The sequence below is a fragment of the Poecilia latipinna genome, unplaced genomic scaffold (genome assembly GCF_001443285.1).
Source record: "Poecilia latipinna isolate Pla-1442-1.1 unplaced genomic scaffold, P_latipinna-1.0 Scaffold862, whole genome shotgun sequence".
Lineage (NCBI taxonomy): Eukaryota > Metazoa > Chordata > Actinopteri > Cyprinodontiformes > Poeciliidae > Poecilia > Poecilia latipinna.
The window spans coordinates 213,299-239,453 of NW_015113478.1; the positions used below are offsets into that span (position 1 = coordinate 213,299).

The window sequence follows — 26,155 nt, forward strand, 5'->3', positions numbered from 1 at the left end:
ATGAGACCCAATATCCATCATGGAAAAGACGGTTAGAGGCCATTAGAGGTGTTTGTTAGCCCTCACCTTGCTGACCCGCAGATAAACCGTGCTGTTATCTGAGCTGCATCAATAATACATCAATCGTGCAATCAGCACGTCATCAAAACGACGTTTCTCCATTAAGCCTCGTGTTTCCATAATCATTATTATGCTGAGTTTTCGGCCTGTCATCTCTGTGCTATTAACTTCTGCAGTGCAAGTGGGCATGTTCTTGCTTTTACCTCCAGAGCGGGTTGCCTGTTGATGCTTCCTCAGCAGTATTGGAGCCTCGCCTGGAAGATAATGAGATGTTCCAAAAGGGAAAAATTGACAAAAAGGGACAGAAAACAAACTGTGAATTTATTCTCCCTCTAAGCCAGGCGGCACTGGATCGATGTGCTGCTTATTTTGCCAGGAGATCACACAGCTACAACAAAAAGCTCCCGATTGGAAATGGCATTGAGTAGGATTTTCAGAGTTGAAAGTCCTAATCACATTTTGACTGAGATCTCCATGTTCTTGTACTCTGACAAATTCTCTAGAGGGCTTAATTTAAGCTGTTGAGCTGAAACAGACTCCATAATTTAGCCTAGCACATATTTTATATTTAAATTCCTAAGATGCTCGAATTGAGTCTCTAATAAAGTGACCTTTGTCTCCTTGACTCTTTAAGATTCTTCTAGAGTGCCCTGTAGAAAAGAACAACTCAATCTTAAAAGAAATTCCTAAAGCTGCATGTATTAAACATGACTTAAAGACTCTATTTAACGCCTTTAAAATCGGCCCTCTGTCTCTTTAAGAAGCTCCTGCTCGTTCTGACAAGCTGCCTTCAGCACGTCGTTGTGACAACATTTCTCCTTTATGCCTCGCGTGCATTTGTTTTGAATAAATATGGTTCTGTGAGGATCCACAGAAAAGCAGCTATGTAGCCGTAACGGTTCACATTTGAGGTGTGGATTTGGAGAAGCTCCAAAATACACAAATATTATCTGGCAGTTTTTCTGCCAGAAAGAAAAAGAAGAAAAACTGCCTTTTTTCTGGCTGCCTCTTTTCAAATATTTTGTCATCTGTAATGTAATAAAGTCTTAACTACTAGTTCCGAACTCGATGTTCTTTAGTGCGAAGCTTTCATTATCGCTGCTGTCTTTTTCTTCTTCTGCAGCCGAAGGTCGATTACTTCCCCCTCAAACACTCGGAGCCCGCTGAGTGGATGCGTGTGTGTGTGTGTGTGTGTGCGTGTGTCTCCATCATACTCTTACATCCCTCCCTGTCTACCGATGGACCCAGTGGAGTGTGTAATTGTTGCTCTTGTTGCTCTGGTTGGTTCCCATCTGACTTTTGCCGCGCTTTGAGCGGAAACCATCAGAGTCGCGGAGTGGAACAAAAATAAAATAAAAACGCTCTCCGTGCTTGGAGCCGCAGGACAGGAGACGCTCTCAGAAGTTTCGGCTGAATGTCATTTTCAGTTCGGCGAGGTCGTGTTTTCCCTTCAGCTGGATGTCGGGGGAGGATGAGTCCCTCGTTCTCTTGTTTTCACTTCAGAAAGTATGATTAAAGCTGCTCTCTGCACACTTCGGCATGCGTGGACGGATTATAAGCTACTGGTGAACCTGAAGAGGGTCCTTTTCGTTGTCTTTTCACAGCTTCCCGCTAAAACAACACATTAGAAAATTAAATCTGCGGCAGCGTCTCGGTTTTCATCCTCTTAAGCCTGAAAAGGGTCCAGCTAACATATTTTGATGCACTTTGTTACCTGTTTGAATCGAAATAAATAAATAAAAAGCCTCTTTTCTTTAACATTTTATAACCAGTAGAACTGGAACAAGAAAAGTCCTGTTTTTTAATGAGTTAATGGAGTTTCCTAAAGTCTTGTTGTCTCAATAAGCTTGGCTTTACACGACCAATCTAAAGTTCGCTCGTCCGGTGAGCATCAATAGCTGTCGACGCTAAGTAAGCTCTGCTCTGGTGGCAGCATCGCTGTCTTTCTCAAGGGAAGACAGTCCTGAAGTTTGTGATATAAAAATATTTCAATCAAATCAACCCATTATTTTGTAATTTTTGTAAAGCATAGTCAATGGAAGTTACCCAATTTTCATTGTATTTCTAATCGTATTCCATTTTATCTTCAAACATTACCAAAAAAATCCACAAATGCATCCACTGATCAGCTTTACTTTCTGGGCAGCAGGAGTTTCATCCTGAAGCCTGAGGGTTGCCAGTTCAAACCCCCAATCCGTCTCTCTGTCACTTTGCCATTGTTTCCCTTAGCAAAAGGCTTGGTGGTGGTCAGAGGGGCCCATGGTACAGATAAAATGGCAGCCTCCCTTCTGTCAGTCTTCCTCTGGGCAGCTGTAGCTAAAAAGCAGCTTACCGCCATCAGTGTGTGAATGTGTGTGTGCGTGCAAGAGTGATTGAGGTGTAGCATCTTGGAGTCCTCGGATCTGATAAAGCGCTACGCAAGTGCAGGCAGCAGTTCAACACACGTACAAGATTAAAGAAACTTGTTTTCTCTCACGTGTGCTCCAGAGGTTCACTTTCAACTCAGTGAACTGAAGCAAGGTTAGAACAATAAGTGGCCCAAAATTCCTCTAGACTCACAAAATCTTAAGTATTTTCAATTTAGTGTCTAGTGCAAATGTCTTAGCGTCCTTGAAATAATAAAACAAACTCACAGGTAACATTAGAAGCTTGTTCCAAGTGAGCAACTCCTTAATATTTATGGAAAAAGTGCTAGATTCACTGGTAAATTATTTCACTTAAAACAGAACAATTTTACCTTGTTGTAAGTGAAATAATTTGCCACTGGAAGTAACTCTTCTTCATTAATATTAAGGCAGTATTGACTTAAAATAAGCTGCTACATTTTCCAAAAAGGTTACTTGTGAGTTAGTTTGTTCTTATTTCAAGGGTACTAAGATATTTTCACTGGAAACTGTAGACCAAAAATATGTGGCTGCTAAAGATAGTTCTATGAGGTGGACTCAGCTCACTGGGCTTTTGTTTAGTCTTTGTTTAATGAATAATAAAGCACTGTAAAATCTCATGTGTCATTTGTGGACCTATTGATTCTTCCTAATGCGATAGAAAAACCTCTGAAGTTGGGAAAAGGCAGGCTTCCTGTCCCTCGTGACGATCTTTGTCTTATCATTTTAAAACTGTTGGAAAACATACACACACACAAAAACATGTTTACCCTCAGGCCTATTGTAGCAGATTATTGGTTCATCAGTAGATTTTATTGCTTATCAAATTTCCTGTGAACGCTGAAAATGAGCTGTTAGCAGCTTTGCCACATAATCACCCTCGCTAATGTGGCTCTGCTTGCAAGCAGATTTACTACGGAGCCATTAGGCCTTATGTAACGACTGCAACATTAATGCGCCGAGCCAATCGCCGAAGCCGACGTCCCGCTGGGCCAAGTGCTCAACAATCAGGTGGAGCCCGAGACTGCCGACACACTGCAGGTGTGTTTCCTGCAGCCGCGACGCTGTTAGCAGCTGCTTCGCACATAATGAGTATGCAAAGAGCTGTGGGTGGGGGACGAGGAACAGGAGCTCTCTTATTTGGCTCACCGCACCACTTCATAACAAGAAAAAGCAGGGAACAAGGCGACGTCTAACCGGTTTGATTCCAAAGGCGACGCCGAATTGGTTTCTGTTATGCCATCGTCGATGCCCAGCAGCTTTTGAAAGCAGATCCAACAACTTGAATTGTTCTGCAATATTAAGAAAAATAATGCAGAATTCCAGAAGGGACTTTGTGTTTTTTTCGTGTAGGAGCCGGGCGCTTCTGAATGCTATTTCTGGGAGAAAGAAATGACCTGTACGTAGTCCATAAAGAGCAGTTTGAGTCTGATCTAAACAGAGCTCCGCCTTCTACTTGTGTGTTGAGTCTCTGTCATGACTTGTGAGAAACTTCCAGCAGAATGTTTTGTGGCTTTCGTTGACGACAATTGGTTTTCTTTTGCCACTCTTCCAAAAAGGCTGGATTTGTGGACTGTGCAACTAATAGTTTTCCCGTCATAAATTGTGTCTACCTGAGCAGTGGATCTCTAAACCTCCTCCAGTTACCATACTTCACCGCTTTCCCCGGTAAACATCCAAATCTATAGTTTTGCTCTTTATCCCTGAGCCTGTCTGTTGTGTCTCTTGGTCTTCAGGATGCAGAACATCTAGCAGTGGGATTAAGCCTAAATGCTGCATGAATGGTCTCATATTTAGTCACAGCTCACACAACCAACTCGTCAATGTGGTGAGGTGTAACACACAAGTCAAACACAAACCAGATTAAATAAAGATCCTGTCTGTAAATAATTTCCCAGCTGCTGTATCTAATTTGACAATGAAGAGCTTAGAAAATCTTCCCGTCTTTATCCCAACTGGAGGCAGTCACAGACCGACAGACTGGTCTTACATCCCTGTTTTGCAAAAAGTTAAATGTGGATTTAAAAAAAAAAAGAGGAGAAGCAAACATTTGTCTGTAGAAAGGGCAGTAATGTCAGTTGAAAGGTCAGCCATGTTGATTGTGTTGTTGGACTCCGCCGGTGCAGGGCCTTAAAGCTGCAGGTTACTGGAAGCAGAAACCGTGCGGCTTCTCAGGAGAGGTCAGGTCTTTCCTGTCAGAACCTCAAAGGTCAGCGGGTTCATGTGGAGAAGCAGCTTGAACATCTGACCTTTGTGGAGAGGAAGGAGCTGCAACCTCAATCAGTAACACCGTGATTAAAGAAAAATACTTTAGTCCTTTTAAAGTCACATTTCAAAGAAACACAAAACTGGCATATTTTCACATTTCAAAGCATCGATGTTTGAAATATCGATGTCACACAGATCGTATTTACCCCAGCGTTGTCACTGCAGGCCCAGCATTCTTGACATGGCTTTGTCATGACAACTATTTAACATTCTTGTTTCATGTCTTTCCTGTATTTTGTTTAGATTTTGTCGAGAATAAGGTCAGTGCTTCCGAGGGATAACCTCAGAAGAAACTAAAACAAATGTTTGTTTTTATTTACTGACTGATGTTTCAAGTGAGCTATTGTTTCAGGTATTCATTGTTTAAGCAAACTTGATAACAGCATTTAAGCCAACGTTAGCTTTCTAGCTAATTTTGACATAAAAACTATTTACCCTACTTTTTGGATTATGTTACCTAACAATCTTGATAGCATTAGCTTAGGTGCTATCATCGTAACGGGAGCATTTAAGCTAACATTAGCTTTCTAGCTAATTTTAACAAACCATAATTAGCTTCCTGAATGGATTAAGTTATGATGTTTCTCAGCATGTTAGCATAAACAATTATGATAATCTCACTTAGTAAGTATCATTAGCCTTTTAACTAATTTTGACCTAAAAACTATTTACCCTACTTTTTGGATTATGTTAATGTTACCCATCAATGCTAGCTTAAATGCTAGCATTATATAGCTAATTTTGACCCTTCTTTTCTTCTGTCCTTTCTTTAACAGGCTGATCTTTATAGCCTGTGATGTCTTCAGTCATTTTATTCCCTGGAGACATTGAACTTCTCTCCACCCCTCCTTTTGCAGACATCTCCCAGGCATTATGACCCAACAGATGCAGAACCTGCAGTTGTCCCAGACTAGGAAGTGTCCTGGCGGGCCAACGTCACCGAGCGCCGCCAAGCGCCTCTACAGGAACCTGTCGGAAAAGCTGCGGGGAAGCACCTCCTCCTTTGAAGATGCCTACTTTTTTGGAAAAACGGACCGCCTCCGGAAAGCCTCGGTGAGTTCAGCAGAGATGATGTTGGAAGCGGCTACATGTGTCCTATCGATCAATAAACACATGAACATCAAAGTTTGTTTTACATTTTCAGTCCCTACAATCGTTGTTTTGCATCATTCAGTAGAAATGAAAAGGTGAGGCAAATAAAGGTGACGTCAACACTGGTTATATTCACTTTGCTCAGTGACCTGACAGATTTTGAATTATTCAAATGCAACAATCATCACTGCAGAAACCTTTGACCGTATCCTCTCCAGGTTATTACAATCTAAAAATTAAAGAAAACCTAATTCATTTAAAGCTCACAGAGTTAATCTACAGTCACTGACCTCCGACAGCTTCAAACAGCCTCTCAGTTTATGAAGGTTTTTAGAGAACAACCTTCTTCTTCTGTTCTGTGGATAACAATTCAAAATCCATATAAGTGTACTTCATAACTAATAGAAATGATCGGCTCCGTCTGCATTCCAACCCTCTTCTGTGGATGAAAGCGGCTGCAATGAGCTTCCTCTGTATGGTGTTCTGGCTCTCGATGAAGAAGAGGAGCTTCATCCAGAGCTCTGGCGAGCCATATCTGACTCGCCATAGCTTTTTATGTGCTCCTCCAGACTCCAGAGGGGCACACAAATTGAACTTTCAAGATAACGGTTGCATGCTTTGATTTTGCTTCATCAGTCAAATCAAAGCTGCTTTTTATCTGTTTACTGCCATCTGTCTCCACTTTGTTTTGCTGAATTTCACATATACTCATGCAAAATCAACCGATTGCAACACTTTTTTCTCAGTACAGTTGTGAGTTTATTGCAAATTTTTCAAAGAAATGGCCACAAAATCCCATATGCAGGTTGCAGAATATCTTACTTCCACAACACTGCCACTTTAGTCTTAACTGATGTCACATTTTTGTCCTTGATCGACCTGTAAATTAGCACCACAAAATCAGGGATTTTGATTGCAAAAATCAAAGGACGGATGACACGTATCGACAGTTACAAGACTTTGGAACGTCACATTTCCCACAATTTTACAAACAAATGTTGAAGTAATCTCCTTTCGGCTCAGTGGAATGTTGAACCACTTTCTGAGGAGATGTTGGAAGAAAACCCTGGAAAGCTGCAGGTCCGCTCGGCTCTCGGACTGATGGATCAATAGCCGTCTCGTTCGCTGCTTCGCTGATCCGGTTAACGGTGACGTCTGCAGAGCGCCAACTCTGCGATGATAACTGGATCTTTGAGCCGCTGCCTTGGGCTGTGGGGAAGGTTGAAACCTACCGTCGCCACTGCTTAGAGGCGGGGTGTCATGTCCAACGGCGCTCTGTCCGTCCTTGAAACATCTTAGCTTTTTTTTTTTTTCTCAGCTTTCTTCATCGTGTCCTTCCCGTAGCCCTACGAAACATTTGGTCACTCAGACTCATCAAGTGAGACGGATCACGCTGCGGTGCACATGCGAGTGTGTGTGTGTGCGTGTGTGGGCGTTGAAAGCCTTTCAGAATTCTCTGCCAGCCTACTGACATTTACAGACCAGCCACAACAGCAGACATGAAAGGAAAGACGCAGACGGATGAAGAGGGGAGCGGCCGATCAATACGCGGCGCTTCACTGACATTTAACACTCCCTGTTCAGACCCTTATTGCCCAACACCGTCACACCTGCATCCTGAAAGACGACGAGAATCCCAAAACATCCAGCCAGAGTCAGGAAGTAATATTAGTTTTCATTCAAGGCATCCTCCAAGTTAAATCAACTGCTCTGAACATCCTCAAAGCGTCCTGCCATGGTTTTCTTCCCCGACTTTTTAGTCTTGTGTAGCTGCAGTCCATTGAAAAGAGATAAAGAAAATCAGTCTACCTGCAGAAGTAAGACCTTATCTGCCTCCACTTTACACATTCTCCCACCTTTGCTCCAGACATTCATGTATTTGAGATTGTTAGTTCCTATTCTTAAGGCCGCAACGAGTTTCAAAGAGACACGAAGTCTTTAAAACATCTTGAATGACTCACAGGTCACAGAGTGAAGTGTCTTCACAAGCAAATGTTCCCTTGAAAGAGTTCGTCTGTTGAGTTGAGGAGCTCTGCAGGAAAGGTTTTTTTTTTTTTGAAGGCCTTCAGGAAGCCCGATCAACTTCAGATCATATTTTACGGGAGGGAAACGGCATCTTAAACTCAAGTAACCGTGATCCTCCTTTCAGACGATGCAAGGCAGCGACTGCATCTTCGAGGCCGTGGAGCAGCAGGATCTGGACACCGTGCAGATTCTGCTGTACCAGTTTTCTGCTGAGGAGCTGGACCTGAACACACCCAACAGCCAGGGCCTGACGCCGCTCGACATCGCCATCATGACCAACAACACTCCCATTGCCAAGCTACTGCTGAAGGCTGGCGGGAAGGAGAGTCCACACTGTGAGTATAGGCTGCACCTGCTGCTGGTCTTGAATCAGAAGTGGTGGCTAGACCTTCTGCTCTTGTTCATAGTTTAGAGGTGCTAGCTGCACCTTTTCCATGACCGAGTTCAGAGAGAGACATTGGTTAGACCTGCCGCTTGACTCAGATTTGAGACGTTAGTTGAACTTGCTGCTGGTTTTGGACCAAAAGTGGCGAATTGTAGCTTTTCTTGATCTTGGTTCAGAGATGTTAGTCGGACCTGCCTCTGCTCTAAACCTGTAGAAAGAAATATGAACTGAAAAGCAGAAACATGTCGACTGTATTAGAAACTGTCAAAAAACACATAAATCTGTGAGAACTGGTAGCTTTTCTGTGGATTTGCTATAATAAAAGACGAGTAGATAGGGACCCAAATGTATCTGGATCTGAAAATGTAAGACTTGCAGTAATAACTTGTTTTTGTTTTGTTTACATTGCTTTTTGTTGTTCTTTTTTTGTTTTTTTTTTTTTTTTTTTTGCACCTTTGTCAGATAATCAGTCATAAGCACAATTCTGTCCGGCAGCATTTCTCAATGAACATGTAGCATCATTTGAAAGCTTAAAAAAAAAAAACAACTCACATTGTTAATTGCAGTTAGTCTGTTCTCTGAGCAGAGCCAAAATAAGCCGCTGGTTTTCTGACATGCTGTTTGTGTTGAGTTCTAACTTCCAAAGTAATTAAATGTCAGCCTTAATCCTAAAATCACCTAAGCTCCAGACTTGATATAATTAGAATCATAAGACAACCCTGGACTCAAATTCATCTACCACATAAACCTCAACTACTGTAGAGGAGTGAGCTAGATTTCCTTGGTCTAATCAGATACAGAGACGCTTGTTGAAGGTCTGCATCGGCCGATTCAATCCGAATCCTCCCTCCTCTTATTCCAGCCCCTCCATCGTCTTCCCATTGTCCTCCACAGACAGGTGGTTCTTACCTTCCTGCTGTCAGCACTACAGAAACATTGGCTACTTTACACCGCGTGGCCCCCCGCCGGACAGCTCTAACGGTGTTTGTTGTTTAATGGCTGAACTTTTCCAGTGATGCGTGTAACGCTGCAGCAATTACAGCTAAGTGATTTATTGTGCTGAGGGGGCGGGGGGAGGGAGGCAGGGGTACGCCAGCCCTGGAGCCAGGGCTTCGCTCCCCACACGGTGGTACAATCCCATCCCTGTAAACAAACAGAGCCGCCGTTCTGCCTCCAGGGGCCGCCGGCTCTGTTTGTGTCATTCCTCAAGTGCCAAGTAAAATCGGCCAGGTGGGGGCAGACGGCGCTCCAAGTGTGTGTGTATATGTGTGTGTGTATGTGTGAATCAGGTTTTTATATCTTTGTGGGGACTATTTCTGTCTACATTGTGGGGTTGTGAAGACCAGTGCTTCTTATGGGGACATTTCATGGTCCGCATGAGGGAAATGCTGTCTATAGGTTAGGGGTCAGGTATGTGTTTTTATGGGGTTAGGGTTAGGTACGTGATGGTTAGGGGTAGGGGTAGAGATGGCGTAAGGGTTATGCTGTAGAGCATTAATGGAAGTCAATGTAAAGTCCCCACAAGACACAAAAACAAAACTTTGTGTATGTATGATGCTACGAGTTTCCACAGAAAACTGTGCTTCTGCAGAGACTTTGGGGTCAGATCAAACTTAATCATGGGTTAAGCTTAAAATCAATATCGGTTATCATGAAATGTGTGGAATTGATCAAGAATGCTGTGCTATAAATGTTGGCAGTGAACAGCATTTACACAATCGACAACATAATAAACAAAAACCTTCCCTTCAGGCATAATAGGGTTTTACTAAAAGAAGTGTGAATAAAAAACGATCCTGCTTGATGCTCCACAGCCGCAAACTTTCGAAAGTTAAAATGACTGAAATGGCCTTCTGATTACTTTTCACAGTTGTTACACATTCACAATTTAAATTTGACTATCGCTTCTTCTTCTTTTTCCCCAGCAGGATGTTGATATGAAGAGTTGTGATGTCACCTTGTGAAATACTTCAAAACTTTTGGATTAAAACTAATTTCATGGGAACAGTTTCATCTCCGCATGAACAGCTTAAACATCTAAATCCATTTCTATATACTTTCATCCATTCTGTGTAGCAATATTAAAGGACTACAATTTTCTGTCAAATATGTCCAAAAAAATCCTCTCACTCAAATTTCAACTCACTTCTACTTTATTTCAGCCTGTAATGATCCTTCCCAAACTGGACCTGAAGGCTTATTTTAGAACCTCTACACACACACAAAAACCATATGTAGACAGATGAAAATTGGCATGTGTGGCCACCTGGAAGCTGTGACGCACATAGTTAAAAAATGTATTTCATATTTTTTCACATAGTGTTTTGCCCTGGGTTCCTTTTCTTTCATGCTCCCAGGATAAGGGGAAAATCGCCATAGAAACGAGTTCCTCTGTTTTTTCAAAGTAACTGGATGTTTTTCTCTGATTTCAATCCATCATAAAGTCAGTTTGAATGCCTAACACAGCAGGGGTGTCCAAAGTGGAACTCAGGGATCATTTCATTTCTGGCCCTGAAAATAATTTTATGCCACCCACCACTCCGACCACAAACCAAGAATGACACAAGCAAAAATTTCTTAGAGTGTAATTTTCACAAAATCTCCTTATCATGGGAAATGTTGGCTGGATCTCAAAATATTTGTCATTTATTAAAAACAACCAAGGAGCTTACTTGTTTGACTTTTATTCAAAAACAGACTTCAACAGAGCTTTTTATTAACCTCCACTATATTCCGTATTTTTCGGACTATAAGCCGCTACTTTATTCCTAAACTTTGAACCATGCGGTTTATAGCCCAGTGCGGCTTTTCTGTGAATTTTTCTTCAACCACCAGGGGGCTCTCTAGCAGGAAGTGAATCATTATTAGTCAAAATTGTAAATCAAAGAAGAACGCGTTAATTTTTCATTTAGAACAACCACATGCTAGCAGCAGGCACGACGGAGAAATGTTTTCAAACTCATATGATGCAGGTTTTAAGTTGAGGGCTGTCGAGCTGGCAGTACAGGAGTTAAATGGAGCCGCTGCACGTAAACTCGACGTGAACGAAACCACGGTTCGGGTTTGGAAACGGAGGACTGCTTCCTTAATATCCAGCAGATTTATTAGGATGCTGCCCTCTGCTGGGTCCTTATGGAAAACCGAGAGCGGCGGAGATACCAGCGGCTTATAGCCCTGTACGGCTTATATATGTACATTTCCAGTTATTTATTTATTTTCTTTATTTTATTTTATTTTTTTCAAAAAAAAATTGTAGGTGAGGCTTATAGCATGGTGCGCTCTATAGTCCGGAAAATACGGTACATTAAAAGAAAAAAAGAATGATCCATATCCAACAAAATAGAAAACAAATAGACCATCAAAATGTTTCAGAGGTAAGTGTGAGAGCATTCTTAGGTTTTGGACTAACGCCAATGAAACAGGTAAAATGCAAACAATCTTAATAAACTGTACACTTATATTTCATTTTTTTAAATTTATTTTTTAATATATATATTTATTGTTTTCAACAAATTAACAAAACTGCAGGACAGTTAACATACATTGACATGCAAATTATCGAACAGTCTGCTATAACCAATTAATGTGGGATGATGCTGACAACACTGGGATCTTCTATATCGTCTTCGTCCGTTGATGAGGCCAAGTAAGATCACAGCTGCAGACAGGTTCCAGAATACAACTACCAGAATACATTTATATTACTAGAAAATAAACAGCCACGATTAACAGAAAGAAAAGGTGATGCACTCAACCCAACCCATCCCAGAATATTAAGAAAAATAAAAAATAAAAAAAATATAGATGGAGGAAACGGATAAAGAGGAAGAAAAATAATAATAATTATTATAGACACACATACAAATAATAATAAAACAACACAACTAAATAAAATATTCAGCTCCGCCAGACTGTTGGGAATGAATGTATCAGGGTATATTAAATCACTTTTGCACCGACTGGTAGGCCAACCTACAGCCATTCTGACAGGCAGGGAGTTAGCAGGGCTACAGAGCCGGAGCAAGGCTGCCACTACCTGTGACCTACACCTGTGGAATCACTCAGATGTTCAAGGAATGGCCCCCACACCCCAACATATCTGGGTACGTTATTATTGAGAGTATAGCGTATTTTTTCAAGATGTAAACAAGAAGCCATGCTATTCAGCCAACATTTAAAAGAGGGAGGTGAGGCAGACTTCCACTCTGTAAGAATGACTCGTTTAGCTACAACCATCCCATAAGAGGAGAAAAAAAAAAAAAAGCTCTTTTTGAGGAGCCAACTTGCAAAACCACTCTGCTGGGGATCACGCCACCATCTGCGATCTACCATAAAGATGAGAATGACATCTGCAGCTACCCGGAAACACAGTTCTTTAGGCTGCATTTGGAAACGGATGGGCATCGGCCATAACCAACATGCATTCCCAGCAGCGGGCCTGGAGGTGTTTCTTCCTGCTCAGCCAGCTGCTTCATTGCGGCGACTGCTGCGTGAGGAGTTCCTGATGCACAGAAAACAGCAGGACGTTAGGGCCAATATAAAATTATTAAAAATGTCAATGATATAGAGGTCTAGAACATGCAGATGAAGTCACGTGACAGATAAAGAGCCTCCAATAGATCAGGGCCATTTTCACCCATCCATCGTCTGCATCTTCTCTTTCCTGTCTGCTCTGTTCGCATTAGACCTGATTTCCTGATTTCATCATTGAGGTTGTACATATATTTGGATGAGTCCATGCTAATTATGTTTGTAACTGTGCTCCAGACCTCCGTATTTTGTAGGTTTAGACAATAATAAAAAAAATAAATTACTAAAATGTACAAAAAAAATATTCAAACCAGGTTAAAAGCCAAGTCCACATGAATCTAAAATTGAAAATGGTACAAACAATATTTATTTTAGTCATGGTATAAAAATGTGGATTAATTAATTAATTAATTAATTAATTTATTTATTTATTTATTTATTTTTTTTACAAAATGTATGTTTGTACTATATTGGATGGAAACAACAGGAATTTCCATCTAAACTGTTATTAGACATTGGAGCAGACGGACAGTTTGTCACAATAAGACACTTTCTGGATATAACTCGGAGATTACACTTAGCTTATTCTGATAAAAGTACATTTATCCACAAATCATATTTTACTTCTACTCTTTTTTTTCAACACGGCGAAAAAAAAAGCCGTTTGTCTGTGTTGCTCCTTCCACACCACATGTAAATCCAACAAGACGTTTCGGAACCGTTCAGAGAATTTTGATTTGAAACTACCTAAAACCTGGAGTTTTTAACACCAAAATGAAACACGGTGAAAAACAAAATTCCAAAGTAGGAAAGACAGGGTGTGTTGGATAAAAATGACTGAAAACTGTGTTTTGTGTGTGTGTGTGTGTGTGTGTTTTAGTTGTGAGCGTGGAGAGTCGTGAGGCCCACCTGAGTGCCCTGGTGGAGGAGGCCGAGCGGCGGGCGGCCGACTTGGCGGCTCAGGCTCAGAGAGACGGCCTGTCGCTCGAGGCCTGCCACAAAGACAAGCAGCTGAGGACGTGGGAGTGGAGGAGCAAGCTGTACAAGCGCATGAGGACGGGCTTCCAGCATGCATGTGAGTCAAAAACACCGGCGACGCCTGAAGACGCGGTTCAGGTATTCTCCCTGAATGACAGAGCTTGAGTTGAACCTGACAAAGAGCAGGAGTTTTTTCATGTTGCAGAGATTCACGATAAAAAAAAAAAAATGTCTTACGCCATATTACCGGGAAAAAAAAAAACTCAGTTCATGAATGTGCATGATTCAGTCTAACCACACGGACAGAGTGGATGTCAATGACGGGCGTTCTATTCATAGATGCAAAGAAAGGAGAGTTTTAAAGCCCAGTTCTGAAAACAGACAAGGTGAAGGTTTTTTTTGTTGAATTGTTTTGGCTTCCTGAAAGTGGAGAATATTTCACTTTTGCGATAATGAAACTGTAAGCTGGCTTATCCCACATTACTCTGGGGTAATTCCAATGCCAATGTTACAAGGCCAAAACTGCTGAGGTAAAGGAAGAAAGTCCTGGAAAATGGCTTAGTATGGGATTCAAATACTGACTTTGAATCAAACATGACAGCCATGTGTTTTCTTAATGTCTCCCGTATTTAAACCGTAAGTCCCCTGCAGCTGACGCCTCTCTTTGGCCCCCCATCAGGTGCCCCGGAGGCCCCCACCATGGTTCGACTAAGTGTGAGCAGCAGTACCACGCTGACCGTCACCTTCCAGGAGCCACAGAGTCTAAACTCCACAGTGGTGACCAAGTACAGAGGTTAACACACACACACACACACACACATGCATACCCTACAAAAATCACAAGAAACAAAGACAAATATATTCCAAAAAAAAAAAATGAAATCAATGTTAAGGTCTAAATCTGTTCAATTCACCTACAAAACAAAATGGCTTTGGAAAACATGGCCTAAATTAAACATCCATTAAGTTTGATGACACATTTTCTTTGTGTAATTCTGTAGTTTTCCTAACAGCAAAAACAAAGAGGCTCTCAGACCTTACTGCAGCAGATTAACACAGACTCTAACAAGACGGAGAGTCTTACGGGGGGACAGACGTCCCGTAACGTTTCCTTCACTGTTGGATCATTAAAGAGCAAAAACATGCTCGCTGTGAGACTGTGCGGTAAATGTGCTTTGCAGCTGAGCGTCTCCACTGCGCCGAGACAGAAAGTAACAGTCAACGAGCGCTGCAGGCTTCCAGCCAAACAATGAGAAGGTTAATGATGATTTGAGCACCTCAGGAGGAACTATTGATCTGTAATGAAAAGAGAGGCAGTTTGCTGCTAACACCTTCGGCGTAATTACCCATACCTCTCCGTGTGTGTGTGTGTGTGTGTGTGTTTGTGTGTGTGTGCGTGCGTGCTTTCTCTTTGCGTGTGCAGTGGAGTGGAGCTGCCTGAAGGATTTCTCGCTGCTCGCCGGTGAAATGGTGCTGGATAATCTGCAGAGTCTCAAATGCACCATCAGCAGCCTCTCCACGGTAACGGCAGCATCCTCCTCCCCTCCTCCCTCCCTCTGCTCTCTCTCCCACATTAACTATGTTTGCTCTTTTAATGGAGTCGGCGAGAACACGCCGTGCGAAGCCGGCTGAGATATTCCCGCGACGCAAAGAAATGCAGCGTCGCAGCATCTGCTGCAGGACTGCCGCTGGTTGGACACTCGGCACCTGCTGTCTGATCCAGTTTTCAGGCGAAACATGAGATCGCGCAAACACGTTGTCACCGTTTCAACATGCTGCAACAATGATCCGAATACGACCATGTTGTCGCTTGAATTCCTGTTTTAAAGTGACTCTTTAAGGTTTCTCAAAACTGTACATAGAGATTTTAAGCCCAATTCGATCCACTCATAACATATGCAGGTACAATTTGTAGTTACTAACAACCTGCCTTTATCAAGAAACTATCAGAGGCTCAAGTCTTAACATCGATGCCCACCTGGACGCTGTCAATGCAGCAGCATTATTTTTAAAACATGGCTGGAGAAATCATTAAAATCCTTGTTTTCTCTGCCTGCTTTTGTGTTTCAGGGTCGGCTTTATTACGTGCGAGTGTCTGCGTACAACATGAAGGGCTGGGGTCCGCCTGCCTCCTCCCTGCCTCCATCCGCCGCTCCGTCCAGTAAGTTCCCCTCACCGAATCAGCTTTTCAAAGCGCGGGGTGGGCGACCCTCTCCGTTCGGGTCGCCAGAGATCTTCGGGGTGGGGCGTGACATAAGAGGGGGAAAAAAAAAAAAAAAAGAATAAATAAACCAGAAAAAGCATCAGCAAATATTTCGCCAATTTCACCAAGCATTTGCCAGAGATCAAAGGGAGAGACTTTTAGCACCTAAAGCGACAGTGAGTAAGGAGGCAGAGTCTGGGGGAAGCACAGTAAGAAAATAAAAAGAAGGAAGGAAGTGTGACCATGACTATTAAAAGTTGTAAAGTTCATAGGCTGGATGTGAAGATGCTCCACTGCCATAGTTTTGTCTGCAAATGAAAAATCCGGGGAGTTTTTCTTTTTTCTTTACAGGAGGCTAAGTGAACTGCGGTCACAGCAGGAGGTGGTTTATACTGTCAAAACTGCAAATGACAAAGCGGCTGAAGCATCATGTTATGAGGCGCTGTGCGTAGCTGAAGCACGGAAGTCCATCAGTGAAACATGCTTGAATGTAACATCGAGCTTTGAAAACTCCAACGCTAGATAAAAACAGGAATGCCGCATCTCTTTTATTCTCTGGTTGAGTATTTAACATATTACAGACTGTAACGTTGACGTCATTGTGGACGTTTCCTTCCGATGTCGAAGGCGAATCTGTCTTTCGTTTTAGTGTATTTGTGCGTTTTAAGTTAGAAAAGATGCAGAAAAGCTTTGGTTGCATATAGCTGACTGGGTGTGGATATTTTCAGAAAGCCGCCCGGGTGGACGGTGAGCGAGCTCTCCGTCTGAACACCAGCGTCAGCAGCGCCGCTTGTTCTGTTCCGAGGTCCTCGGGGTTGGAACATTGGCTCCAGCTCTCCGTCACGACTCCCTTTCTTTCTCGAGCACTTCAGCCTTGAGCTGCGAGAGCGTGTGCGCGCTTCTGCACTCGGTGTGTCTGCAACAGCGGCGGAGGGCAGAGAGTGTGTGGGCGGGTGTGTTTAAATAAGCAGAGTGAAAACACGAGAGCCCCGCATCCATTAACAAGTTCTCGCAAATTCCAGCAACATATTTTCTTCTCTGACGTGTCGATCGGTTTTTCTGCTTCAGAAGTCAGAGACACCAGTTGCGACAAAACAGGGGTCCAAATGTCCGGCCCTGTCTCCCTCTGAGGAAGGTTTCAAACCGCTTGAAGTGATCTGGAAGAATCTCCTGTTCAAAAAGCCTCACTATTTGCTATATTATTCATTATGCATTTCAGACTGCAGTAGATAAAAGTCCGATATAGGCTGACAGAAAAAAAGGTGAAGTCTTCAGGGAACTGCTTATTAATTTGTATGTCTAAAAAGCATTAGTGAAGATATCTTACAGTTGTTTTCATTACAGTTAGAGACATCTAAAATGCATCTGTATGCATCTGAATTATAGCTGAAGATGTCTGGCAGACATGAGAACATCTCATTATAATTGGTACAAAAGCCAAAAATGTTTTCTGAAAAACCCTGAAAGACACTTTGATTGTCTCTAAGGACATCAGATTGGTATTTGGAGTACTAATACAGACATCTGAAAGTGTCTAATTTTTCACCGTGGGTGAGTCACCACAGTAATCTCCTGAATGACATTTTCATCTGAAGAAGTCTGAAAGACATTTATTTGTTCCTATCAATGAAAGACATTGAGTTTGCTGAATTGTATGAATGATTGGGTGTGAATTTGAACCACATAAATCAACTGAAATTTTGAAAAAAATAAAAAAGTCTTGATTTGTCACTGGAGAGAGTATGTCTGAAAGACATCTGAGTTTTCATTAAGCATCTGGAAGACGTCTGAATTACCACAGAATACGTCTGGCAGACACTGAAGGATGTCTGAAAGATGCCCTCATTTGTCCAAGGACGTTTGGGCTGTATTTTGTCCTTTGAGCCTCATCAGGTTTTGACCTTTCTTTGTACTTTCTTTGAGAACTGTTTTGACAAAAACAAACAAAATTACAAACCCGGCGACAAAACAAGCAGTTGAGAAATTTGACTCGATTAAACATAAAAATATGAGCTAAAGACAAGAGCGAGCTTCATAAGAAGATTTCTCTTTTTGTCTTATTGATTCCCAAAGGAATCGTTGCAATAAAAAGTGTACTGGAACCAGCGAGCGTAACAACAGAAACCAAATTCTTTCGATTCATTCCTCCCTACACTGCTGGTCAGGAAAATGCTCCACATATTCAGTCCCTGAACTTGTACCGTTTAATTATTTGTCCTCACCAAAGACTTTTTGAAGGTGAAATTGTCCTCTGATATTCATTTTCTTTCTCTCTTTCTCTCTTTCTTTCTTTCTTTCTTTCTTTCTTTCTTTCTTTCTTTCTTTCTTTCTTTCTTTCTTTCTTTCTTTCTTTCTTTCTTTCTTTCTTTCTTTCTTTAATTGAGCGTTCAGATTTTTGTGGGCACTGCTTATTATCTTTTGCTTTATCCATTCAGTATTTAATCTGAAAAATAACCTGTTTTCGTCCTGCTCTTCAGTTACCTAATCGACATGGGTTTATTTCTACAACTAAGAAATAAACCCATAAATGCATCTGTATTATCGGTGAGGACTCACTCGAGAGCCATCCAGACGACTGCAGCAGAGACAGAAACCTTGACTTACTATCTACATTTCTACACCACATCTTCACATTGTTGTGAAAGATCCATCATAGAGAATGTTAGCGGCCCTCCACTCAGGATACAAACAGCTGCATCTGCTCTGATATTCGTCCTCCGCAGAAAACTGAGTTGTTGTTGTTTTTTTTCTGCATTCTTATCCGAAATGATGAATGGTGAACCGACCCCATGGCATCACCAATGATGCCGTTATCAGTTTCTCACCACATGCCTCTCCGGTTGCAGACTGGAGGGAGAGCGATGGCCGTGAACCCAGGAGGCGGGGCCACATCGAGGCCATGGAGCGTCTGCTGCAGCAGGTCCGAGCAACGCACACACACTACTGCTGCGGAGGTGAGTCCAGACAACGCTGCTGCTCCGGCACGCGGGAGGGAAAGCTGTGCAAAGTGCTGACGGGCTGTAGAGGGCGCTGTGTGCAGTCTGGTGCGACGTAAACTACGCCCTACGGAAATCAACAACAAAACCAGTTGAAACGATTAAAACTTTGTATTGTTGAGAGAATCTCAACGCCATTCATGGCAACGACAATTTGGTATTTATTCTTAGAAAAATAAGGGCTAACACTTTATTTGAAGGGGTGAGTATTATGTCAAACATGATGTAATACATGAAGGCGTCTGTGTGAATGGTTATGACTGTCATGCAGTGTCACTGTGTAAATAATGACACTTTTAATGCAAGTTTTAGTACAACTTTGCATTAAAAGTGCTATTATTTACAGAATAATGCAAAGTTGGCCATTTTAATGAACTTTTAATGCAAATTTTAGTACAACTTTGCATCAAAAGTGTCATTACTTACCGAATGACACTTCCTCACAGCAGTCATAAGCATTCATGAAGACGCCTTCATGTTCATAACAGGTGCTATAATCATGTTTATGACAGTGTCTTATGCACACCCTGTCAAATAAAAGTTACCAAACAAGGGTAAAAAGTGTATTTTGCTTCAAAACATGCTGAAATGTGTACATATTTGTGTTATTTTCAATGCTGTTTTCCTGTCATTTCCCAAGATGGTTGCTGCTGACTTTTTGGTCCACAGCAGCGTTTTCCAGAGGCTCAAAACAATGTCTGACAAGACACTTAAATTGCCGCTAAAAGCCTCTGACCAACGTTTACATCGCCACTAATTATATATCTGGCAGACACTTCCATTGCCAACAAAGATGTGAGAGGTAAAACTGAGCAAGCCTTGGTCTGTAAGGTAACGTTTACACCAGACACGTGAGACTCAAACTCAGATTTTTGACATAAAAATGACTGGTTATGAGTTTAGAATCTATCTCTGGAATGTGAGTTTGAAAAAAAAAATCATATTAATCAGGTAAAAGTGATTTTGAAACTGATATTGAATCCAATCAATTCTTAAACATTCAGATGTTAAATTAAACTTTTCACGCAGAGTTGAATTCCCACCTGGCTTGAGATAAATTATGTTGATAAGGAAGCTGGACTAAGACGCTTTAAGTCTTGATCGTGTCGCACGACCATGGATTGGAGTTGGAAGGAAGCTGGACCAGTAAACTAAGAGCTAATTTGATTGTCTAGTAATTGTCATCAACATATTTTAAACATCCAGCAGAATAAAAACTCAAGCAGGAAATCAGTTTCCACTGATTTTCAATATGCACTAGAAGCAGTCATTTTGTCATTTTCACCGCGCATTACCGGCTCTGCAGGTTTAACTCGGCGCTAAACGTCGTGTTGGTGTGGAGGTCCGGGTGGTTATTATTCCAGCTGTGTCTGCAGCTGTAACGTACACCCGCCGCCCGCATGCTGGCCGTTGTATTTACACAGTTTACGCTCCGAGAGCCAAAAATAAATGTGTAAAATTAATTAGCGTGGGCACAAAGAGCCGCTTCAGCAGCGGGCAGCGGTAATTTATGACGCGTGCGCGTGTATTTCCACCACTTTCAGGGAACGTCGCATTAATCTGCCCGAGCGCCGGCATCGGTGCGCCGGCTCCGACTCCCAGCTGGTCAACACCTCAACAGAATCGCAGAGAAAACAGCCCTGAACGAACATCAGACGCAAAGTTTAGGAACTATTTTAATCTTGTTCACTTCTGACCCAGCCGGGTTAAAAAACTGTCAGGCTTTGCTTTTCTCCAGTCGGTTCTCAGCTGATGTACATCTATTTGCTTGCCATTTATCGTATTTGCCTAATTTCAATCAAATATATATATATATTTTAACATTTTGAGAATTTAAAATGACTTAAAAATTACTCTTGCACATCTTTTATGAGTAAGGCCCCACAATAACTAAAAGATTTTTTGAAAAACCATAGCAATAGAACCAGGTCACCTTGCAGGGGAGATTTTGACATTCAATTTAGAAAATCTTCCTTTTCGCAGAATGTTTTATCAGTGATGGGATGTAAGGTGCTGAAATATCGACAGCCTCTCCTGTAAGGGGAAGCTTAAAGCAATCGGCGCTGTGATCGCTGCTGAACCTTAATTTATGTTTCAGCAATTATTATTTTGACAGATAATGCTTTGTAAACATTTTTTACAAAGGCTAGCACTTTGATATGGACCTCTTCAAATAGTTTATCACATCTATTGTTGATTTTTTTTCTGTATTTTTTTATTTTTATTTATGAAATTGTAATTAATGTTGCTCTTGTATCTATTGTTTGCTTTATGGGACTACGGAGGGAAGTTTGCATTTTGCTAAATCTTGTATATTTACAACAGTGTTATCCACTCGCTAATAAAATCACACAAACACTTGTTTTAATTTACAACAAGCCTTCTCTCATTGACAGAAATGACAACAATCTTAATAAAGACTAATGGAAATGAAATAATCTGACCTCGCAGCATTCACACATTCCTGCCTCTAGGAAAGGTTTGGTTTGGACCGGGTTTGCTGCTTGAAATAGAATTTCTTTCTTTAGAAAGCATCTCATTTCAGCCTTCATTGCTCAGTAAAATGTCCCGATAATCAGAGCTCAGTCCAGAGTGAAAATCCGGCTCATTCTGTTGAAAGTCCTCATTAGTCCTGCTTCTCTCGAGGCTTTCTTCTATCAAACCAATCGAACTTATTTTGCCATTTGTTTGATTGCAGGTTTTTCTTAGCAGTTTAACTCAGAATAAGTCATAATACTCTTTTGTTGTGTTTTTTTTTTCTCGCCCCCCCCAACCCCTCCCCTCCTCTCCACTGATTACACTCTCCAAGCGCTCGCTTGACTTGTTGTCACATCGGTGTTTACAATCAGAGAAAATTGGTTACGAAAAGGTCAGAGCCGCGTGAGGCTGAGGTGAAGCTGCTCTTATTTCGTGCTGTCAGAGGGGGGAGAAAATATGTTGTCTCATTAATCAGCTCCAACCTGAGCTCGATTCTTTATTTATTAGGCGGCGCTCCGCAGTCGGCCGCAGAGTTGTTGTCAGATTATTCTGCTGTCAGACGGCGTTAACCTGCAGCGCTGCAGACACACACACACACACACACACATGCAAACAGACCGTTTACAGCTGCTGAATGCTGCTGCTGTTCACAGCTCAGCCAGACTGTAAAACATCAGAGCAGGAGGGACTAAAGCTGCCGCACGGCTCACAGACGCACACCAGCACCGCCGCTGGTTGAAATGGGAACGCAATTTGGCTCTTGAGACTTCCCAGTAGCAAAGGAAAGATATTCAAATCTGTCACATTTTTAGAACATTTGAGCAGAACAAGTGTTTTTCTACCTTTTGCTCACTTTCCAACTTAACAAAAATAAACTCCTTTGAAAAATATGTTCACCTCCTCGCCTGTGGTGGCGCTGGTCCAAGAACCGCCGAAGAAAACGACACGAAAACCTCCCAAAAGACACTGAGCGCAACTTCTTCATGAAATGTAAATAAAAGCGGAGTAGTGTCAGATTGTAGCGGTTGTTGGATGTTACTTTTGTCTTTGGCAAAAGACCGCAAGCCATTTCCCCTGCTAGTGTTAGCGTCACACATTTGTTTGGGTTTTATTTACCCAGAATGCCCTGCGCTTGACAATCGCATTTGAATTCGAACCGCGCAACCTGGGTTTTTTGTGCCAGATAGTTTGCTTTTTTTTGGTTCGCATAACAGTTTGACTTCACATTCCCATCTCCCCAAACAAACCAGAGTTTGATTAAAGCAGACCATTTCCATGAAACACCTGCAGTAGTTTCATGGAAATTAAAGGCCACTTTTCTGAAAATCATAGGTTACTTCACAGAAACGTTCTTGTTATTTTTAACTCTCAAAATCTTACTTAGTTTCTGTTAACATGCTTGTTATTTTCCAGGAATTTACTTTTTTCTTTCTCACTACTCAGAATTTGTTGTATTAGACGTTAACACAATTACTTTTTTGTCCTCTTTGTTTGACATCTCTAGGTTGGTGCTGATGGTTCGTAAAATTAGATAAAAATGTCTAAACTTCACTGCTGAAGAAAGCTCTGAAATACAAGTAAAAAATAGTTTGCATATATTTCTGAACAGAAAAAAAACATAATGATTTTTACATGCCCAGGAGGTGAATCATTCTGTTATCGATTTGATTCATCTACATTTCAAACTTAAAAACAAGGGTTTTGTTAAAAAAACAAACAAAAAAAACATGATCAACTCTTAGTTTTCTTGATAAATAACATATTTCCTGTTTGCTTCATTAACTGTACTTGATTATTTTCCATTCATTCCTGCAGCTCAGGCTACAGCACGTTCCACAGAAGCAGGAATTCTGCCTTTAATCAGAGGATAAATCCTGTCTTTCCAGCGGAGGACCCGTTCCGGTAGTTTGACCTAAACGCAACAAGCGCGTTTCTTCTTGTCACAGATAGTTTTCACTCTGTGGCAGGATGGAGCTAAACAGGTTCCTGTCGGCAGCCGCGCCGCCGCGCCACCGGTCACTTCAGGCACGGCATCATGTTTGTAAGCTCCTCGTTTGTTTACAGCCTGATAATTATGCGGCGTGTAATTAGTCAGAGTAAAAAGGCCGCTGCGGTCTGGAGATTGGCATCGCCTGAACGCTCCGGTTGTGGAGAGGGGGGGGGGGAGACGCAGAGGGAACAGAGATAGGAGGAGGAATGAAGGAGATAACTTGAACGTGGGAGAGAAATATGACCGAACCCCTGACCCTGAATTTACGCACGGAAAACTAAAAATCCACCTCAACATTTACAGCATCTGCCAACTGGACTGGATTTACCTGGACGTCACGCTTCGGTCGGTTCTGCCTGAACGTTTTTAAAAACTCGTCTGCTGTTTTTCTCTGTAGACTCGTCGAAACTTCAGAACCCAAGCAGGAAGCAGTCCGTCTCCAGAAGCCTCAAGCACCTCTTCAACTCCTCAAACAAGTTTGTGAAGACACTGAAAAGGTTTGATTCACAGACCCGTAACACCTGAACCCTACGGAAGAGGATAAGGGTCACTAACGACAACAAAAGAAAAAATCTCAGAATTTTGAGATTCATGGCCCTGTTCCTCTTCCATATGAACCTACAGCTGAAGACTGTGAAACAAACAAAAATATAAAATAAAAAAATCCAACACCTGTCCCACGCTGTGTGCAGGGGGATTTACCTGGCTGCTGTTTTCTACCACAAGGACAGCTTACTAGTGACTGCAGAGGAGCAGATTCCCATCGTGGAAGTGGATGATTCCTACAGCAGCTCGCTCATGCAGGACTTCCTCTGGTTCACCAAGGTACGGCCAAGCGGCTGCGTCACACCATCCCTCTGAGATGACTTGCTCCACAATCATAAATGCTCAAACTGCATCCTAAATGATTCCAGATTAAGAAATACTACCTCAAACTAATAAATACACGTTTGTTTGGTGTTTTTTACTTTATGCAGACTGTTGAAGGGGAGACACAGCATTTGATTTACAAGGGGTTAAGATGTATTAGAATATTGCAGGGTATTTTAGTATATCTTGAACACATTTTAATATTTTCCTCCTTGTTTGCTAGCACACACTGTACTTATTATGGCTGCAACTAACTTAATTTTAGTAATGTATTTCTCCATCGATAAAAAGATTTTTAAAAAATGTGCCACTTTCTGAAGATCTTTCTTTTAGCCACTTAAGCCTTTGTATGCAATATTACAAATACAGTAAAAGATGCAAATAAACAAATAACTAAGTTTCTTTTATATATATATATATATATATATATATATATATATATTCTGCAGTTTTGGCTTAATCACTGCTCTGAATATGATCATTTTTTTCAGCAAATTGTCTTATTTTGAGGCTTTTTTTTCTTTTATAAATCATTTAATCAACTCCTAGAGCTAATATTTTATTCACAGTGAGGTTATTGCATCAATTGCCACTTCTATATTCATTAAAATCAACCTTTCAAAACAAACACAGTGCTTCTGCTTATTGTTCACCCCTCTTCTATCTAATTCATTCATCTTTCAGCAGAAACTTTCTAAAATCTTACTTATTCCTTCGGGTTTTCTTAATTCTCTGATGTCATCTCGCAAATCTGGACAAAATGTCAAAGTTTTAGGCTCGACAAATGTCACCGCTAGGTTCCAGGAAATTGTGCTTTAGTCTTTTCAGAGATATGCTGAGCAATTTAAACCACAGAGCAACTGCAGCTGTAATGCTTGTGTTGAGTGGAAAGAAAGCAACATTTACAGCTTTACAGCTCCGAGTCTGACATGGAAAATGACCACTTTCCCCCCTGAAGCCCGCAGAGCACCACAGAGCCCCGAGTCTGAATGAACACCGGCCGTCTGGGCTTTAAAGCTTTGACAGCAACAAGAAGAATAAAGGGAAACGAAGGAGTGTCTGAAGTACTCACATGGCAATTTGGATAAAGGTTTCTGAGAACATCTTTAATCTAAATAACTGTTTTTATTCCATCTGACTGTCAGAGCTGGAAACGACATTTCTTGGAAGGCAGAGAAAAGTATTGTTTGAAGGAAGTCCATGAAAAGAGCAAGCTGCAGACATGGTAAAAACAATGGCCACCTGCCCCCGTGACTACAAATAGGATGAAGAGCAACAACTCTAAAGAAATGTCTTCCTAGGCTAAAAATAATAATAATAATAATAATAATAATGAACTTTATACAGACATGCTCATCATGAAAAGAGTCCATACTTCTCGCTGAAGCTTAACATCTAAATGCTGATGCTGGAATAACTTGGTGGTTTTCAGTCTGACTCCATCAGTCTTTCAAATTCAAAAATTCTTTATTCATCCCAAAGGGAAATCAAGACATGCTGTATATTTTCTATGACGGTTACATGAAGACTATGGTCAGTGTTGTCCATCGTTTCTTGTTTGTTTTTTTTACTTAAAACCGGAGATGCTCCATGCAGGGGCAAAACACGCACAACTCCAAATTGTCCATATAAGATGCAGGAAGTTTTCGTCTTCAGGCTCAGCTTATAGAACATGTGTATTTATAGGTCAGCAAAAAAACAAACAAAAAAAACTTTTCCAAATAGATTTTGGATTTTATATGCATGATGCCGTCTTTCTGCACTAACTGAGAGACGGATGTGGAAACATCGGGATGTTTCCACAGACCGTGAGGAAACATCCCGATGCAGATGCGAACAACGGCAGGAAAACAGCACATTTGGACTCTAGTGTATGTTGGCATGCAGAGGAGTTCA

The 26,155-nt window shown here is 41.6% G+C and overlaps 1 protein-coding gene across 3 annotated transcripts in view; it reads left to right on the forward strand.

Annotated features, from left to right (window-relative positions):
• The window catches only part of ankfn1a (ankyrin repeat and fibronectin type III domain containing 1a), a 93,461-nt gene that overhangs the window by 55,159 nt on the left and 12,147 nt on the right, over positions 1-26,155 (forward strand). For all 3 annotated transcript variants that reach the window (XM_015048154.1, XM_015048156.1, XM_015048153.1), the window contains exons 8-16: positions 5,570-5,765; positions 7,954-8,164; positions 13,625-13,819; positions 14,402-14,515; positions 15,146-15,243; positions 15,793-15,883; positions 18,772-18,879; positions 23,787-23,886; positions 24,082-24,214. In XM_015048154.1, the coding sequence (XP_014903640.1) occupies positions 5,570-5,765; positions 7,954-8,164; positions 13,625-13,819; positions 14,402-14,515; positions 15,146-15,243; positions 15,793-15,883; positions 18,772-18,879; positions 23,787-23,886; positions 24,082-24,214 (1,246 nt within the window). The remainder of the gene's footprint in view (positions 1-5,569; positions 5,766-7,953; positions 8,165-13,624; positions 13,820-14,401; positions 14,516-15,145; positions 15,244-15,792; positions 15,884-18,771; positions 18,880-23,786; positions 23,887-24,081; positions 24,215-26,155) is intronic.